This window comes from Ammospiza caudacuta, chromosome 26 (assembly GCF_027887145.1).
Source record: "Ammospiza caudacuta isolate bAmmCau1 chromosome 26, bAmmCau1.pri, whole genome shotgun sequence".
Taxonomy (NCBI): Eukaryota; Metazoa; Chordata; class Aves; order Passeriformes; family Passerellidae; genus Ammospiza; species Ammospiza caudacuta.
The window spans coordinates 5,549,306-5,565,942 of record NC_080618.1 but is presented as its reverse complement, the minus strand read 5'-3'; the positions used below and the strand labels follow the sequence as shown (position 1 = coordinate 5,565,942).

Genomic DNA, 16,637 nt, shown 5'->3' with positions numbered 1-16,637 from the left:
CCATGACCTGGGAATCACACTTGTGGGAGCGTGGCTGCAAAGAGGAGCTCCCAGCAAAGGTTTTGGACAGGGATAGCACAGAAGAGGAGCTCCCAGCAAAGGTTTTGGACAGGGATGGTGCAGCTGCTGGCTTCCTCCTGCTCCCTGCAGCACCTCCCTGCAACCCCACAATGCTGACCTGGCCCGTGTGGAGAATGGCAGCCCTGGGGAGCAGCAGGAGCGTTCTGGAAGGCAGGTGGGACTCAAATCACCTCGGGAAAGCTGGGGGACAGGCAGGGGGGGACAAAAAGCTCCCCATGGCCGGGCTGCTGGCGTAGTGAGGGGGTGACCTCCCCCTGGGCCACGCTGTTGAAATGGGGGAGCAAGGTCAGGCTCCCTGCAGAGGGTGCAGGGGCTGACGTCAAAGGAAGCAGCTGGAATTCACAGGTTCCTGCGAGTGCTGCTCTCCAGGCCGTAATTCATGCCAGAAATGTCATCTCAGCCTTGAGCATTATCGCTGCTCCGCCGTGCTGGGGCAGATAACGGCGCCTGGGGAGTAGGGGGGCTGCTCCTCACTTCAGCCCCAGGCTCAGCAGCTCAATGGTTTTAATATTCAGCTTTCTGTGGGTTCCTGTGCACAGAGTCTCAGCCTGGCTCGTTATTCCACAATTTGTGGAATATCTGTGGTGGTGTTTGCAGGGGTCTTAGGATGAAGGAAGAGACGAGGATCTGACTCCATGTTTCAGAAGGCTGATTTATTATTTTATGATATATATTATATTAAAGCTATACTAAAAGAATAGAAGAAAGGATTTCAGCAGAAGGCTAGCTAAGAATAGAAAAAGAATGATAACAAAGGCTTGTGACTGACTGAGACAGTCTGGTTAGGGTTAGGACTGTGATTGGCCATTAATTACCAACATCCACATGAGACCAATCACAGATGCACCTGTTGCATCCCACAGCAGCAGATAATCAATGTTTACATTTTGTTCCTGAGGCCTCCCAGCTTCTCAGGAGGAAAAATCCTAAGGAAAGGATTTTTCAGAAAACATCACGGAGCTGTTCGGGGGCGTTCTGCCTGCCGTGCCCGGGGCCGGGGCTGTTCAATGGGGGCTCTGCCGTGCCCGGGCCCGGGCCAGCTCCGCGGGGCCCTCACGCTCCCGGCCCCGTGTGCTGTGCGCGGGGAGCGGGCCCGGCCTTGGCCCGGGGGCCCGGCCCGCCGTGAGGGCCCGCAGTGACGGCGCTTATCTCCCGCCTGACGGGGCAGAATCCTTCAGCACCGCGTACTTAAGGCCGAGCACGGCGGGGCCGGGCCAGAGCAGCGATCGGTGCGGACGGACGGACGCCGGGACAGCGCGGCCATCCCTGAGGGCACAGCCACTGCCACTGTCACTATCACTGCCCAGCCGACGCTCCAAGCCCTCAGAAGATGCTGCCAGCCACGTCCAAGCTCTGCGCCGCCATCTCCTACCGCCACCTGCGCAACATGACCGGTGAGTCCGGCTGCGGGCCGGGGCAGCTCCTGTCCGGCTGCCTGGGACAGGATGGGACTGAGGCTGCTCCTGTCCGGCTGTCTGGGACAGGACAGGGCCAAGGCAGCTCCTGTCCGGCTGCCTGGGACAGGATGGGACTGAGGCTGCTCCTGTCCGGCTGCCTGGGACAGGATGGGACTGAGGCTGCTCCTGTCCGGCTGCCTGGGACAGGACAGGGCCAAGGCTGCTCCTGTCCGGCTGTCTGGGACAGGATGGGACTGAGGCTGCTCCTGTCCGGCTGTCTGGGACAGGATGGGACTGAGGCTGCTCCTGTCCGGCTGCCTGGGGCTCAGGGATTCTCTCCCCACTGTCACAGGCAGAGTCAGATTTTCTGACAAGTTTTTTAGAGAAGCTCCTGTTGAGTCACAGGCTCCACAAAGGGCTCTCTTTCTTCCCGAACTCCTCAGAGTGGTGGCTGGGGCCTCGGCGATGTTCTCCCCGCTCTGCAGCATGTTGGGTTCTGTGGTTTACTGTCCCTGAAACCCTGAGCCCTGTCACTAAGGGGCTGGCTCATGTCCCTGTGACCAGCTCTGGGTCACACTCCCCTGGCTGTGAGGGTTTTGTACTTCTGTGCTCCATTTCCATGCTCTTTCCTGCACGATGCTCCTCGGTGCTTTTACTGCTGCATGGTTTGGAGCTGGATCCAAGCTCAGGATTGCTTAGAATCACCTACCCCAGGGCAGTGTGATGGCAGCCAGCTGCTCCCTGTGCCTGTAGGGACACCGAGATGGTGACAAGCAGGGACTTTTCCATGTTGTGTGTTTAAATGGGGGAAAAGACCACGGTAAGGGCCAGGTGGGTGACATGCTCTCTCCCCAGGTCTGAGGAGACAAGCTGCCGTGGCCATCAGCCAGGAGCTGAGCAGGCTGGCCAGCCACAGCCCAGGACCCAGCACCTGGATCCACCAGGTGCGCAGGAGAAGCTCCTTGCTCAGTAAGTGACACACCTGAGGGGTCTGTTCCTTCCTGCTGGGGAGAGACCCTCACAGGCTGGGGGAAAACCTGCTTGAGGGCGGGCTGTGCTTCTGCGAGCCAAAGGCAGAGTGGGAACTGGGTGTAATCGCCATCCCCTGGGCACAGAGAAGGGTATTGGTGTGGATAAAGCTCATCTGGCACATTACACTGCTCTTGCTCAGCCCTGCCTCTGTCTGCAGGCTCAAGGCTGGAAGAGAAACCCTTCAGTGAGATGGAAATGTCTTACATCAAGCAAGGAGAGGAGGCCCTGCAGAAATCCCTCAGAATCCTGGAGGACCAGGACGACTGGAAGACAGAGACGGTGGCGGTGGGTGCTGTGCCCTGTGGTGCTGCCTTGCAGCCCTCCCTCCCCTTGAGAGCAGCTCTGGTGCTAACTCTGCCCTCCCCTCTGCAGGGAAACGGGGACAAAGTGTTGAGCAAGGTGCTGCCAGACGTGGGGAAGGTGTTCCGGCTGGAGGTGGTGGTGGACCAGCCCCTGGACACGGTGTATGGAGAGCTGGTGGACAACATGGAGCAGATGGGAGACTGGAACCCCAATGTTAAAGAAGTCAGGGTAGGAGAAATGTGTCACACCTGTCACTGCCAGCCTGTGTTCAGTGCATTTCCTGCTGCAGATGCAGAGGGGGTTTTGCAGTATCTGTGTTGAGGCGAGTCTGGAGCAGTTTCTGTGTGATTAATTCTGCAGGAAATTAATGCAAGTGTAAGGAAACACCTTGCATTTTCCTGCAAGGAGCTGCCAGTTCTGCTGGAAGTTGGGGCTGACTGGGGAAGAAATAGGCACAGAGAATCATAGAGGCAGTAAGGGAATAGTTTTTCACTCAGGAATTAAAAACACCTCTCACCTGGGAGCAAGCAAGTGTGACCGTGTTCACAGGGGTTCTTGGATGAGGGAAGAGATGAGGATCTGACTCCGTGTTTCAGAAGGCTTGAGTTATTATTTTATGATATATATTACATTAAAACTATACTAAAGGAATAGAAGAAAAGGTTTCATCAGAAGGCTGGCTAAGAATAGAAAAAGAAAGAATGATAACAAAGGTTTGTGGTTGGGCTCTCTGCCTGAGCCCGCTGGGCTGTGATTGGCCATTAATTACAAACATCTAACATGGGCCAATCAAAGGTCTACCTGTTGCATTTCACAGCAGCAGATAATCAATGTTTACATTTTGTTCCTGAGGCTTCTTAGGAGGAAAAATCTTAAGGAAAGGATTTTTCATAGAAGTTGTCTGCGACAGCAAGTATTTGGAATTATTGTCATTGTCAAGTCTTTGTCAGACCCTGTATCTGAACACCTGGTGGCCAAAGGCAGCTTTTAGCTGTGCTTGCAGTCAGTGAAAGCTTTAATTCTGATCTGCAGATCCTGGAGAAGATTGGCAAGGACACGGTGATCACCCACGAGAAGGCGGCCGCGACCCCCGGGAACATCGTGGGGCCGCGGGACTTTGTGAGCGTGCGCTGCTCCAGGAGACGCGGCTCCACCTGTGTGCTGGCAGGGATGTCCACCACCTACGGGGCCATGCCCGAGCAGGAGGGCTTCATAAGGTACCCACACCTGCTCAGCCTTGTTATGTGTGAGCAGGGAGGAGATTCCCACAGGGCACGAGGGTTTTACTGCAGGCTTAGGGTCGCTGGGTTTCTACAGGCAGCAGGAGCTGCTGCAGAAAGCCCAAAGTGCATTTTTGAGGCTGGAAAGTCCAAGTTGGGGTCTGACCTGAGCCTCTCTCCCCACCAGGGCTGAGAATGGTCCCACCTGCATGGTCCTGCGCCCACTGCCCGGCAGCCCCTCCCAGACCAGGCTCACCTGGCTGCTCAGCATTGACCTCAAGGTACCTGGGGCTGGGGGAGCCTGGGGGAGCCAGGGGTTTTGGGGGAGCCAGGGGCACTGAGGGAGGCCAGTTCTGCTCACAGGCTGTGTCTGCTCTCCCCAGGGGTGGCTGCCCAAGAGCATCATCAACCAGGTCCTGTCCCAGACACAGGTGGACTTTGCCAAACACCTGCGGAAGCGCCTGGCCCGGCCGGTGCCTGCGGCCTGCTGACCTCCATTAGGCACTGACCACAGCCTGCTGACCACCAGGGCCTGCTGACCACCATGAGCCACTGACCATGGCCTGCTGCCCACCATGAGCCACTGACCATGGCCTGCTGACCACCACAGCCTGCTGACCACCATGAGCCACTGACCAGGGCCTGCTGACCACCAGGGCCTGCTGACCACAGCCTGCTGACGACCACGACCTGCTGATCACCACCTGACCACAGCCTACTGACCATGACCTGCTGACCACCCTGTGCAGGGCTTCCTTCAGGAACCAAGTATGGAATCGTGTCACTTCAATTAGCCAGGCCTTTAATAGCAGACTCCACTAATTAATGCACAGTTACACTCAATAAATAGAATAGTTTATTTATTGAAGCTTGTTGTGTAAGTGCAGGACTAAAAATTTAATTCCTGCAGTTGCTTAACTGAGCATGTGCTGGCCCAATCAGCCAACTCCACCCTCCCTAATTACTTTCAATGAATAAATAAAGCTTTAATTAGTGCTGTCTACAATTAAAGGTCTGGGCTAATAGCTGACTGGGAAGGTACATCCTCAGTGAGGCAAACACAAGCCTGACTGAACCTCAACTTTTACTCTCCCTAAGCTCAAACACACCACTTACTTAATTTTGTTAAGCTCTAATTTATTTTTTTTCCTGTACCAACAAATAAGAAATGTCAAATTATTTATTCACCCAAAGCTCTGCAATGATGATCATTAGGCCCCATGTAACTCCTGTGCACAGGAGATCTTCAGCTCAAAAGATCTCAAAGTGTAGCTACTTTGAGTTTCAATGTCATTTGTAACAATTTACAAGACAAAAACAAGAATAAAAAGAAGAGTTAAAGCCTTTATTTTTAAACTGGTTTCCAGTCTGTGGAGGAAAAAAAATACAGTTTGGACAGAAGCCCAAATTTCAGTCTTGCATGCAGCCGTGTTGTTCCAACAGAGCCATCCTGGCTGGGAGCTGTTGGCCACCACCAGCCAAACACACCTGAGCACAGGGTCACTGCAGCCACAGCTGGCAGGTCCTGAGCTGTCACAGCCTGGGAGAAGGTTCTTCAACACCCCCAGCAGCACAAAACACCCTCCTGGGGCCGTGGGGAGCTGTGAACACACACACACACACACACACACACAACACCTGCCAGCCAGGGCTGCACCGTCCTCGGCCTGTTGGCTCCTTGGCTGATCACTGAGACACAGATGGAGCTTCCTCTGCAGCAAAGCCACAGTGCTGGGGTTTAGGGCTCCCAGGGAGGGCTCCTCCTGCCATCCACCTCTGTCTCCACGTGGTACAGGACATCTGCCAGCGTGTGCTCCACCACGGCCCCCCAGCCCATGTCACTCATCTGCAGGGGGAAGCACAGTGAGCTGCACTCCTGGACAAGGAGGGACCACACAGCCCAGGGCTGTTTCCCTCCTCAAAACAGTTCTGGCAGGGGGGAAATTCCAAGTGTTTCCTTGAACAACAATTCAGCCCCCTTACTGACAAATGAGGCCAAAAATCTACCAAGAGGAACAAGATAATAGCACCTATTATTTAATTAAAATGTAATGATTCATTTGGATATCTGTCCTTACATATACTTTAACACAATCCTTTTGGCTCCTTTAGTCCAGGTATTGAGACTGAAGGGCAGGTACAGGTGTGCTATGAATCACACCAAAACATCTTTGATTTAAATAATGAGGTTTTCAAATGAAGTACGAAGTTCAGTTTTACTTACAGGATGGTAAGTGATGTCTCTTGGTGGATACTTGAAATATGGCCCAAAGTTTATGGAAACCTGTGGAAAACATATTTTCATTAAATCTAAAAATCCAGGGAAATCTCTTTAGTCCTCCATTCTCATTCCTTCCTACTCCTGAGCCTCTCCACACCCTGTACAAGCAAACAGGAACAAACATTGCTGATGTTACTTCAGCAATTTGATAATCTTGTTACACATGTGAACAGCAAGATTGTTCCAGAGTCACTAAAATGATTCCCATCTTTCCTTTTCACTTGGCACACTCCTGGATGCCCACACTTTGTGCATGAACACACTTGGTGTGTGAAACTGATGGATTTAGGGACTCCCTTTCAAACACCCCTCACTTACTGTGCAGCCTTTGTACAGAGAGATAGCAGGAAAATAAACCCCCTCAAAGATGTCCTTGAAGGCAACTCCTTGGTTGACACCATTCTTGAAGAATATGATCTGAAAAATGAAAGGTTTTCCCACTGATGGTGGCTGTCAGGACACAGCAACCCTGACAAGATTAATGCCTGCTCCCTTTCACTCAGGTCAGGCACGAGTTGAAGTGACAGCAAAAACTCACCTGGCTTCCAGGGGCTTGCTTTAGGCTCTTCTCTGCTTTGTCCACAAAATCCTTCTCTTCAAAGTACAAGTAGCTTTTGAATTTGATCAAAGCCTAAAAAAGCAGCAAACAACATCAGGAACAAGCCCAAAATCTGTTACCTGTCGCCTGCTCAGGGCCAGGCGTGCCTGGTGTCAGAGTACCTGTGAGGAGTGACTCCCACAGCTCAGAGATTTCAGAGCCAGGAGGGGAAGGTGAAAGGAGATGTGGGCAATCCCATCCTGGAGTGTTTTGCTTTCTTGAGATCAACACTTTGGGCCTCTCCCCCAGGAACCACAGAGGTATCAAGAGGCAGGATGGGCACAAAAAGGGGCACAGCAGCTCATTTTCCAGTTTTCCACCTGCCAATGCTTAATCCAACAGTGAACTTGCACCTCACCTTGTCTTTGTAGGTGTCAGGCAGGGATTTGGCTGTCTCAGTATCCTCTGGAAGGTTGATATAAAACCCCAGGACATCTCCCTGTCCGTAGCCAGAGGAATAGTGTTTCCCTATGGACTGGTGAAACTTGGTTCCCTTTTTGCTGCGCCAGGAGTAGCTGAACTTGTCGTATCCCAGAGGGGCCTGGAGGTTCCCTGCAGAAACAAACCCTTCACGGTGAACACAGGGAATGCAGCAGGAGCACCTGCTGAGAAATGTTTTGTAAGATTATTTACCCAAGGGCTGTGACCAGCCTAATCTGGCAGCTGTGTCTGGAGGCATCTCATCCATGGAGATTTCAAAGTACCAGGCTCCTTTCCGCACGCCGTGCGAGGCCCTCACCATGGAATAGCCCTTCTCCCCAACCACAGTCAGCCTGTCATCAGAGATCTTCAGCTGGGGAGCTGCAGGGGAGCACACACTTGTCATTTTTAACGTGGCGATGTCAAAAGGCAAGTGAACACAGAGGTGGATTTAAGCTCTGACTGAGATGCCTCTGGAAGGAAACACAAGTGCCCACCCTAAGGAGCTCTGTACCTCGGTCATGCAGTGCCAGGAGGACTCTCTCATACAGGCAGGCTCTGTACAGGTCCCCAGGAATTGGTTTTCCTGCCCAACAGTCCAGCTCCAGCTTCTCAGGGTCGGGGGCGTGGGGGTCAGGCTCGGCCAGGATGTAGCGATAGCCGTCCTTGTTGAAGGGGTGCTCCAGAGGGTACCCGTGGGGGGGCAGGCGCTGGGCTGCGAACAGCGGGTCACTGGAACACACAAACACCACAGTGGCATCCCCAGGGGCTGCCACTTGTCACCCCAGGACACCCCCTGCAGAGCTGTCCCTGTGCTCAGGGGCTGCACGCTCCGAGCGCAGTCATGTACTGCAAATCACTGATAGCCTGTGACCCATCAGTCACTCATGATGTCATCAGTGCAAAAAGTGTTTCTGAAATCAGGTCTATGATTGATGTCACCAGTGACATCATAGGAGTGACCCCCAGACACCCACCAAGGGCAGAGACAGCTGGGAGGCAGCTTAGGGCATCACAAGTGCCACTGTCCCTGACTGGTACCTGTGGGAATCCATAAAATCAGAAAGTTTTGGGAAAGCTGCACAAGGCCGGGCTCAGAGACAGCAGAACTGTGATTAGAGCTAAGCAGCAGCCATAAAATAAATCAGCAGAAAAATTATGTAAAAAGTAAAAAAGTAAGGACGAATAGAACAATGGTCTGTGTATTAATGCTTGTCTAGAATAACTCCCTAAGCTACAGAAAGTTTATCTAGCGAGATATTAGGCAGTTTTAAGCTTAATGGAGCTCTGTGTGTTGTGTTTTAAGGCTCACAAGCAGGGATTGTATTTGAAATCAGCAAGCATTGTTTAACCAAAGGTACCTGTGCTTATAGTGGTTGAACAGAACTACTGTCAATGTGCTTTTGCTTTGTGATTGGTCAAAAAACTTTTAAAGTGAGTTGTACCACCAAGTTCTTGGTCTGCTGCTGAGGATATGAACTAATGGCATCTTTCCATTGTCATAACCATGTAATGAGGCTGATGCTGGAAAATCAAACAGCTCAAGGCACGTTCCCAGCAGTCCTGTCCTGTCTGTGATTTGTACAGAGCCCCCAGCCAGCGATTGTACGCATCCCTGTGCCATCTTCATGCCCATCCCTGTGCCATCCCCCGTGCCCATCCCTGCCCTCCATGGCCCCCAGCTCTCACCTCCGTGTTTTCTTGGCCGTGCCCGTGGTGCCCCCGTCCTGCTGTTTGCGCTTGGCCCCTCTGCCCTTGCCGCTGCCCCCTGCAGCCATTCCCCCTGCACACACAAACCAGCCCTGCTCAGGAGCTGCTGCTGGCCAGTGCCAGCCCCACGGCATCCCTGGGCACAGAGGGGCAGAGCAGCCACACCAAAGCAGCTCCTGGGCTCAGGTGCCTTTGGCCACAGGTGCTGTGAACCAAACTTCACTGCCAACGAGCACAGCAAAGCCCACAACTTTCATGTGGCTTCTGCTCAGCTTTTGAGGGCTCTGAATTTAGAGCGGGAGCTAAAGGAGATTGAGCAGCAAAACAAGCTCAATCTGAGCTTTTCAGGTGAGAATTAAGAATCTTTTTCTGCAGCAGCACTGGGATCCACTTCAGAGGCTTTAATATTATTATTATTGGGGATTCCAGTCACAGCCCAAATCACAGCCACCAACCCAGTGACCCTGTGCTGGAGGAACACTGACACCAACCAACAAAAAGCACTCAGTGTTCAATTTCCATCTACAAAATAAAATACACCTGAGTTGAGGAAAAATGAAAAGCAAGAGGTGTTTCTCTTCAGTACTACTGAAATCAGTTCTGTGATTGAGCAGCAAATTAGTTTGAACTCAGCACTCAGTAATAAAACTGAGTGTGGGAAAAGCTACATGTCAAACTTAAATTAATATCAGCAGGTTTAAACAAATTAAATCATACATGCATTTTGTCATCTTGCTATTTCCAAAGATATCACTGCTGATTTACAAGGAAAACTATGGAAATTTCATGTACTGTAGACAAACACCTTCACAAACCACATTTGTGTGGTAACTAAAACTCCAGTCAGCTCTTCCATTACCAGCACTCCCTTACAGTGTAAGGGATCCAAACCATCCAGGGAATGCCATATTCTGCACAAACATGACCTGACCCAGCTGCACTCCCTGATTTCAGTGCAGACAAACATTCAGGCTCTCCAGTTTGTCAGCCTTGCCCAAAAAACCAATTATTGCCCAACAAACCACTGCACTGTAAATTTCAGACCAATTGTTTAAGCATTAAAACTACAACATCAGGTCAATTGATACAGAAAAAACAAACATAGGAGTAAAATAAATAAATAAAACCTTTAAATCAGTCAAGTAGGGCAGAATATGGCAATTAAAAGCTTCTAACTACTGAGATTAAAGACTGGAATTGCTGGTTTGTATTGAAGTCCAACTGCAATCACATCAGGGCACGCTTTCATTTTTGATTGACTTTGGCTTCTAAGAGAATCGAGCAAGAAAAGCTTTGCAAACAGCAATACTTAAGTTTTAGAAGCTGAAAGGTAAATATTTACCTCCCAGGGAGGCTCCACCTGCGAGAACAGAAGTGGCACCACATGTTTGTCAGTCTCCCAGAAATGGAACAAAAAACAACCAGTGCATGACATGGAAACAACACACCTGAGATATCTCTAACCTGCTTTAAAAAGACCCAAAAACCTCCTGCCTGCACTACTGGGATGTGTTTAATAAAGATTATTAATACATAAAGTCATTAACAGTTAATTTACTGCAGCAAGGCTGCCCTGAGTACCCTCAGCAAGATGGGAAACAGGAAATCTGAATAAGTCAAGGAGGAAATTTAAAACCATTCTAGGAGCAAAGTGACAAGCTCAGCCTTCAGCGAGCACCTTGATTTATCTCGTCACAGTCAAGAAAGGGCTGAACCTTCCCAAGACACACAGTTAATCTTTCTATAAAAAGGCACAGAGAGACTTTCTGAGCATAAGCATAAGGTCAGTTTACAGGACAGTTTCACTGCACTGGGAAATGCAGCTTAGTCCCAAATACCCAAACCCCCCCTGAGTGAAGAACTTGCCATTTAAGCTTCCACTCGTGGACACAGCGTTGTTCTGCTTCTGGTTGTCATAGGCTGGACCAATATTGGCAAGATCCTGCAGGAGATCAAAGGGAACACTCTGAGCCTGCTGGGGCTCCCACCCACCCAAAATCTGCCCCTTGACTGGGCAGAAAGGAATCAGTGGGACCCCACCTTCCTCCTGTCTCCCATCCCATACCTGATCCAGAAGCCCAAATTTGGGATAATCTTCCTCTGGGTCTTTGCTGCCTGGGTCTGGATGCTCTTTCACCAGGAACACATCTCTTTCTTTACACTAAAACAGAGGAGTTTTAGTTACACAGGGTAAGATCACAACAAATTCATTAACAATTTTTAAACCCCAGTAGTTCCTATTAATGATACATCAGCAGCTCCAAGCCCAGATGTCAGAAACCCAAAGCCACAGATTTCCCCTCAATCCTTACCATGGTTTTGACAATATTATTGGGCCAAGTCATTTTGCCAGGCCTCTGCCGTGTTGTCATACACTCCCAGTATTTATCAATAAAGGGGATAATGTCCTGTAGGAACAGAAAACATTTGTGGGAGCTCCTCCTCTTGCTGGCTGACACCACCAGTGCTGTGAGCTCCCCAAGAACCAGACCTTATCCTTGGAGAACATTGTTTTGGGGTGCTCATCCTGGGTCCTTGACTGCCACGTCAGGTTGGCCAGAGCACTAAGGCACATTTCCTTCAGATCTGAGAAACAAAACACCCCAATTACACTTGGGGGAAAAATCAGACACCCAGACACAGTGATCACCCTGAGAAAACTGCAAAACCTCCCAAATTCTGTCCTGAACCAGTTATACACCTTCATAAATCAATACCAAAACGTTTTTAGGAGCCACACATGGTTGTAAAATTGGGATTTTGGGTCATTTTCCACAAGTCTCAGCAGAGCCCACCCACTGATTTCAGACAAAACCAAGCCTCCAGGATGATCTTGCACAAAACATCTCCCAAGGAGCTGTTCCCAAACTCACTGGCTTGTTTCCTCAGGAAATAGGTGTTCCCACTGTGGTGGCACACGTTGCAGTGGAAGCTGTAGTTGGTCATGAAGGGCAGACACGACCTGGGGGAAAATCAGCTTTGTTAGGGCTGGGTACAGTGCAATTATTGCATCAGGTTCAAGAATCCCACAATCTGTGAGGCTGGAAAGGCCCTCTGAGTCCAGTCTGTGCCTGATCCTCACCTTGTCCCCAGCCCAGAGCACTCAGTGCCACCTCCAGCCCTTCCTTGGACACCTCCCCTGCTCCTGTCCCTGTTCCCTGGGACTCCCCCTGGCTGTCCCCTCCTGGCAGGAGCTGTGCAGAGCCACAAGGTCCCCCCTGAGCCTCCTTTTCTCCAAGCTGAGCCCCTTCCCAGCTCCCTCAGCCCCTCCTGGTGCTCCAGCCCCTTCCCAGCTCCGTTCCCTTCCCTGAACACACTCCAGCCCCTCAACGCTCTTCTTGGAGTGAAAGAAATTAATTATTCTTTACTGCACTGGGTTAAGAAAGTAATTATGCCAGGTGAAAAGCCAAGCCACAAGGTCCCCCCTGAGGCTCCAGGCTGAGCCCCTTCCCAGCTCCCTCAGCCCCTCCTGGTGCTCCAGCTCCTTCCCAGCTCCGTTCCCTTCCCTGAACATACTCCAGCCCCTCAATGTTCTTCTTGGAGTGAAAGAAAATTAATTATTCTTTACTACACCGGGTTAAGAAATTAATTATTCCAAGTATTCCTTCCCTCCCTAAAAGCACAGACTGCTAACAGTGGTATTTCACGGGGGTGCCTTTATCACAAAGCTTTATTTACACAACACACCAACTATTCAAGGACACGGCCAGGTCCTTGGGAGCTCAGACTCCAAACACTCCATTTTAAAGCCCCGTGCTGGCCCTGCCAGCCATCACCTACGTGGTGTCGATGCCGAAGGTGTCAGCCGTGAACCACTTGGTGCAGATGCCACACTGCAGCTCGATCTCGCCCAGCTGCCGCGCGTTCTCCTCGTCCCCGGAACCGCCCTGAGCATCCATGGCTTCAGCGCCATCCCCGGCAGCGTCCTGCAAGCGGAGCAGAGCCAGGAATCCAACAGTGCCCGGGGCAGGCAGCAATCTGAGAGGGAATAAATCCTTTCCCCTAACCCACGGCCCTGCTGCGAGCAGCCTGGAGCTGTTTTGTACACTCCACTCTGGAGATTTAACTTCCAAAACAATCCTTTAAGGAAGCAAAGGAAGCAAATCCCAAGCTGGCCTTAAGGGATGCTCCTCCCCGGCCGAACCAACCCCTCCGTGCCCACGGCACCGGCACCTACCAGCGGCTCCTTCCCGTTGGCCGACTCGGTCTCCAGGGCCGCGCTGGCATCGACCATGGCGGCGTCCCCCCTGCCAGGGCACAGAGATCAGAGCGGAGCCCGCACCGGCGCTCGGGGGCACGGCAGGGACCCGGGGCATGGCGGGACTGGGGCTGAGGGAGCCCCGGAGGGTCGGGACCCGGGGCATGGCGGGACTGGGGCTGAGGGAGCCCCGGGACCCGGTGTGACTCGGGCTGAGGGAGCCCCGGGACCCGGGGCATGGCGGGACTGGGGCTGAGGGAACCCCGGGACCCGGGGCATGGCGGGACTGGGGCTGAGGGAGCCCCGGGACCCGGTGTGATTCGGGCTGAGGGAGCCCCGGAGGGTCGGGACCCGGGGCATGGCGGGACTGGGGCTGAGGGAGTCTCGGAGTGCCGGGCCCCCCATCCGCGTTCCCATGGTAACGCGACCAGGTCCCGCCGAGCCCGGGCAGCGCGGCGCTCCCACGGGACAGCCAGGGAGGGACATACCCGGTCTCGGCGTCGGTGGCGGGCGGCTCTGGCGGCGCCGGGGGCTCCGGGGCTGGGGGTGGCTCCGGGGGGGGCTCGGCGCCCTCGGCCGCCGCTGCCGCCGCCATGTTCGCGCCGCTGCCGCGAGAAGCGCGGGGATCTCGCGAGATTTGGGGCGCCGGGAGCGCGCCCCCTGCTGGCGGCCGCCGGGAGCGAGCCGCGGGGAGGTGTGACGTCACTCTGAGCGGCCGTGACGTCACCGGAGCGGGGCTGACAGCGGGGGCTGAACCGGGAGCGGGTCCCGGTGTCCTGCGGGAGGAATGAGCGTATTTCCTCCCAGCAAGGACGAGTGTGGCCTCTCTGGGTGTCCCGCCACGGAGATTGGGGGCCAGGGGTGCCCCCCGTGCTGCTCCGCCCGCCAAGGACCGACCGGGCTGGGATGTGCCCGGGCCGCTCGTCCCCGGGCTCTGGGGACAGCGGTGACATCGCATAGAGCGGGGGTGGCCGCCCCCAAACCCCGGCCACAGGGACAGAAGGACGGAGAGGGGTGGTGGGGACGGAGGGACAGACGGACGGGGAGAAAGAGAACTGGGGGAATGCAGGGATGAGACAAGGATGAAGGGATGGATGGATGGATGGATGGATGGATGGATGGATGGATGGATGGATGGATGGATGGATAAGGCTGGAGGCAGCGGGGGAAGAATGGGGAGAAGGACAGACGGAGAAAGAGCAGGGCGGGGGACGAGGGCAAAGGAACGGGGAGGGATGGCCGGGAGGCAGATGGGGGCGGAGGGGAGGGAGCACAGAGATAGGGACGGAGGGATGGGAAGAGGGACGGGGAGAAGAGGGGAGGGGGCTGTGGGGAGGGGGCTGCCGGGGCGGCGCTCGGGGCCGCTGTACAAATAGGGCGGCTGCGGGTGGCCCGGGCAGACATGCGGGTCCCGCTCCGCTCCGTGCCCGCGCTGGCGCTCTGCGCCTTCGCCCTGCTCCGCCTGGGCAGCGCTCCCGCCCGGGCACTCACCTGGGCACCGACCGGAGCGTCTCCCCGGGCACCGCTCACCTGGGCACCGACCGGAGCGTCCCCCCGGGCACCGCTCACCTGGGCACCGACCCCCGCCCCGGCCCGCGCCCCGCCGCGCTGTCCCCCGCTGATGCTGCAGCTGCTCCGCGCCCCTCCCGCCCCGCTCCGCGCCGCCGCCGCCGCCGCTCTCAGCCTCTCCCCGCACGGTGAGTGGTGCCGCGGGCATCCCTGTGCCGGGACCGGCACCGACCCTGAGCATCCCTGTCCCGGGACCCGCACTATTCCCAGGACCGGCACCGTTCCCGGTGCTGATGTCCCCGGGATCAGACCCCATCCCCGGGATCAGCACCGTCCCCGGGATGAGCACCATCCCTCCTCCCGAGACTGCCACTGTCCCTGTCCCGGGACCAGCGCTGTCCCCGCGCATCCCTGTCCCCGGTTCCCCCTGTCCCGGGCATCCCAGCCCTGTCCGAGGCTCTGGTGCCTCTCAGGTGGATCCAGCTGCTTTCTCCCGACCCTCAGGCTCCCCTGGCAGGGCTGGTGCCCGTCCCCCCCAGCTCTGGCACCCCTGGCACCGCTCCCCTCACCATTCCTTCGCCTTTCAGGCTCCATGCACAACGGCTCCCGCTGGTCGCTCTCCTTCGACATGTCCTCGCTGTCCAGCAGCCAGGAGGTCAGTCTGGCCCAGCTCCGCGTCCGTCTGTCCGGCCTCTCCCGCGCCCACAACGCCTCCCTGGACATCTACCACAGCCAGCGCCGCCGGTGCCGCCCGGACGGGGCTTGCCCCCACCAGCTCTTCCTGGGCACCGTGGTTGGCACCCCCTCTGCCAGCCAAGCCTCCTGGAAAGTCTTTGAGGTCACCAACCTGCTGCGGGGCTGGCTGCACCAGGCCGTGCCCGCCGGGCAGCAGAGCCGGTGGGATGTGAACGGTTCCGCCGCTCCCGCCGCACCGGGAGACGCCGACAGCGGCGGGGACGCGGCGGACAGCGTGCTGCTGCTCGTCTTCTCCAAGGACAAGTCTCCAGGCGAGCACAGCCTCATCAGGACGGCCGAGACCTCCAAGTACATCATGCGGGAGAGCGGCTGGAGGGGCGCGGGGCCGCGGCGGCAGCGCAGGACCAGGACGGACAGACAGCGCATCAAAGGCGGCGCCCCGCGGGAGCAGGGCCGGCAGCAGGGCCGGCCGCTGTGCCGCAGGGTGGACATGATGGTGGATTTCGAGCAGACGGGCTGGGGCAGCTGGATCGTGTACCCCAAGAAGTACAACGCGTATCGCTGCGAGGGGCTGTGCCCCTCGCCCGTGGATGAGACGTTCAAGCCCACCAACCACGCCTATATCCAGGTAAGAGGGTGCTGCCCCCGCATCCCCCTCACCCCCTCGCCCCATCAGGGGGGTATTCTGCCCTTCCCGTGTCTCCCACAGAGTCTGCTGCAGCTCTACAAGCCCAACCTGGTGCCGTGCCCCGCCTGCTCGCCGGTGAAGATGAGCCCCCTCTCCATGCTCTACTACGAGAGGGGCGAGGTCGTGGTCCGCCACCACGAGGACATGATCGTCGAGGAGTGTGGCTGCAACTGAGGCACCGCTAGGAAGGTGCACAGGAGTGCCTCGATGCCCCAGGAGCGCTGCACGGAGCAGCAGGGTGACCCTGAAGCTGGCACAGGAGCTGGGGAGGAGAAGGTGCCCGGCAGCTCTGCACGGCCACAGTGCCTGGCTGGATCCAGGCTCTACATGGAAAAGTCACCAGGCACCTCCCTGAGGCTGCGCCCAGTGTTTGCCAAGGGGCTGGAGGGTGCCCTGTGTGGGACAGAGGCGGGGCTGGGCACGGCTCCGTGCCATGGCTCAGCTGCTTTTCCCAGCCATGGGAATCACCAGGAGCCAGAGGTTCTCAGGAGCTTGCAGCTCCAG

General features: G+C 55.4%; 3 protein-coding genes across 3 annotated transcripts; 2 read left to right on the top strand and 1 right to left on the bottom strand.

The window, feature by feature from the left end:
• Positions 1-1,301: 1,301 nt before the first annotated feature.
• On the top strand, positions 1,302-4,623 carry STAR (steroidogenic acute regulatory protein). The gene is made up of 7 exons (XM_058820289.1): positions 1,302-1,475; positions 2,334-2,447; positions 2,668-2,795; positions 2,883-3,041; positions 3,846-4,030; positions 4,221-4,314; positions 4,417-4,623. The coding sequence occupies exons 1-7, from the start codon at positions 1,412-1,414 to the stop codon at positions 4,522-4,524; spliced, it is 852 nt and encodes a 283-aa protein (XP_058676272.1). The 5' UTR covers positions 1,302-1,411; the 3' UTR covers positions 4,525-4,623.
• A 734-nt stretch (positions 4,624-5,357) lies between these two features.
• ASH2L (ASH2 like, histone lysine methyltransferase complex subunit) lies at positions 5,358-13,839 on the bottom strand. The gene is made up of 16 exons (XM_058820173.1): positions 13,729-13,839; positions 13,220-13,289; positions 12,823-12,968; positions 11,916-12,004; positions 11,534-11,628; positions 11,355-11,450; positions 11,108-11,203; positions 10,909-10,984; positions 9,022-9,115; positions 7,847-8,064; positions 7,546-7,713; positions 7,271-7,464; positions 6,853-6,945; positions 6,633-6,731; positions 6,258-6,317; positions 5,358-5,879 (listed from the first exon to the last, which is right to left on the bottom strand). The coding sequence occupies exons 1-16, from the start codon at positions 13,833-13,835 to the stop codon at positions 5,772-5,774; spliced, it is 1,809 nt and encodes a 602-aa protein (XP_058676156.1). The 5' UTR covers positions 13,836-13,839; the 3' UTR covers positions 5,358-5,771.
• An 803-nt stretch (positions 13,840-14,642) lies between these two features.
• On the top strand, positions 14,643-16,307 carry NODAL (nodal growth differentiation factor). The gene is made up of 3 exons (XM_058820301.1): positions 14,643-14,937; positions 15,337-16,073; positions 16,155-16,307. Exons 1-3 carry the CDS (start codon positions 14,643-14,645, stop codon positions 16,305-16,307), a joined length of 1,185 nt encoding a protein of 394 aa, XP_058676284.1.
• Positions 16,308-16,637: the final 330 nt, after the last annotated feature.

What these genes read in the sequence shown, in the direction of transcription:
- STAR (XM_058820289.1), top strand. Translation starts at nt 1,412, where the DNA reads ATGCTGCCAGCCACGTCCAAGCTCTGCGCCGCCATCTCCTACCGCCAC. An exon ending in CCACCTGCGCAACATGACCG is followed by an intron (nt 1,476 to 2,333) that starts GTGAGTCCGGCT and finishes CTCTCTCCCCAG; the next exon opens with GTCTGAGGAGACAAGCTGCC. An exon ending in CCAATGTTAAAGAAGTCAGG is followed by an intron (nt 3,042 to 3,845) that starts GTAGGAGAAATG and finishes TCTGATCTGCAG; the next exon opens with ATCCTGGAGAAGATTGGCAA.
- ASH2L (XM_058820173.1), bottom strand. Translation starts at nt 13,835, where the DNA reads ATGGCGGCGGCAGCGGCGGCCGAGGGCGCCGAGCCCCCCCCGGAGCCA. An exon ending in AATTTGGGCTTCTGGATCAG is followed by an intron (nt 10,985 to 11,107) that starts GTATGGGATGGG and finishes GATCTCCTGCAG; the next exon opens with GATCTTGCCAATATTGGTCC. An exon ending in CTCTGTACAAAGGCTGCACA is followed by an intron (nt 6,318 to 6,632) that starts GTAAGTGAGGGG and finishes TGTTTTCCACAG; the next exon opens with GTTTCCATAAACTTTGGGCC.
- NODAL (XM_058820301.1), top strand. Translation starts at nt 14,643, where the DNA reads ATGCGGGTCCCGCTCCGCTCCGTGCCCGCGCTGGCGCTCTGCGCCTTC. An exon ending in TCTCAGCCTCTCCCCGCACG is followed by an intron (nt 14,938 to 15,336) that starts GTGAGTGGTGCC and finishes TTCGCCTTTCAG; the next exon opens with GCTCCATGCACAACGGCTCC. An exon ending in CCAACCACGCCTATATCCAG is followed by an intron (nt 16,074 to 16,154) that starts GTAAGAGGGTGC and finishes TGTCTCCCACAG; the next exon opens with AGTCTGCTGCAGCTCTACAA.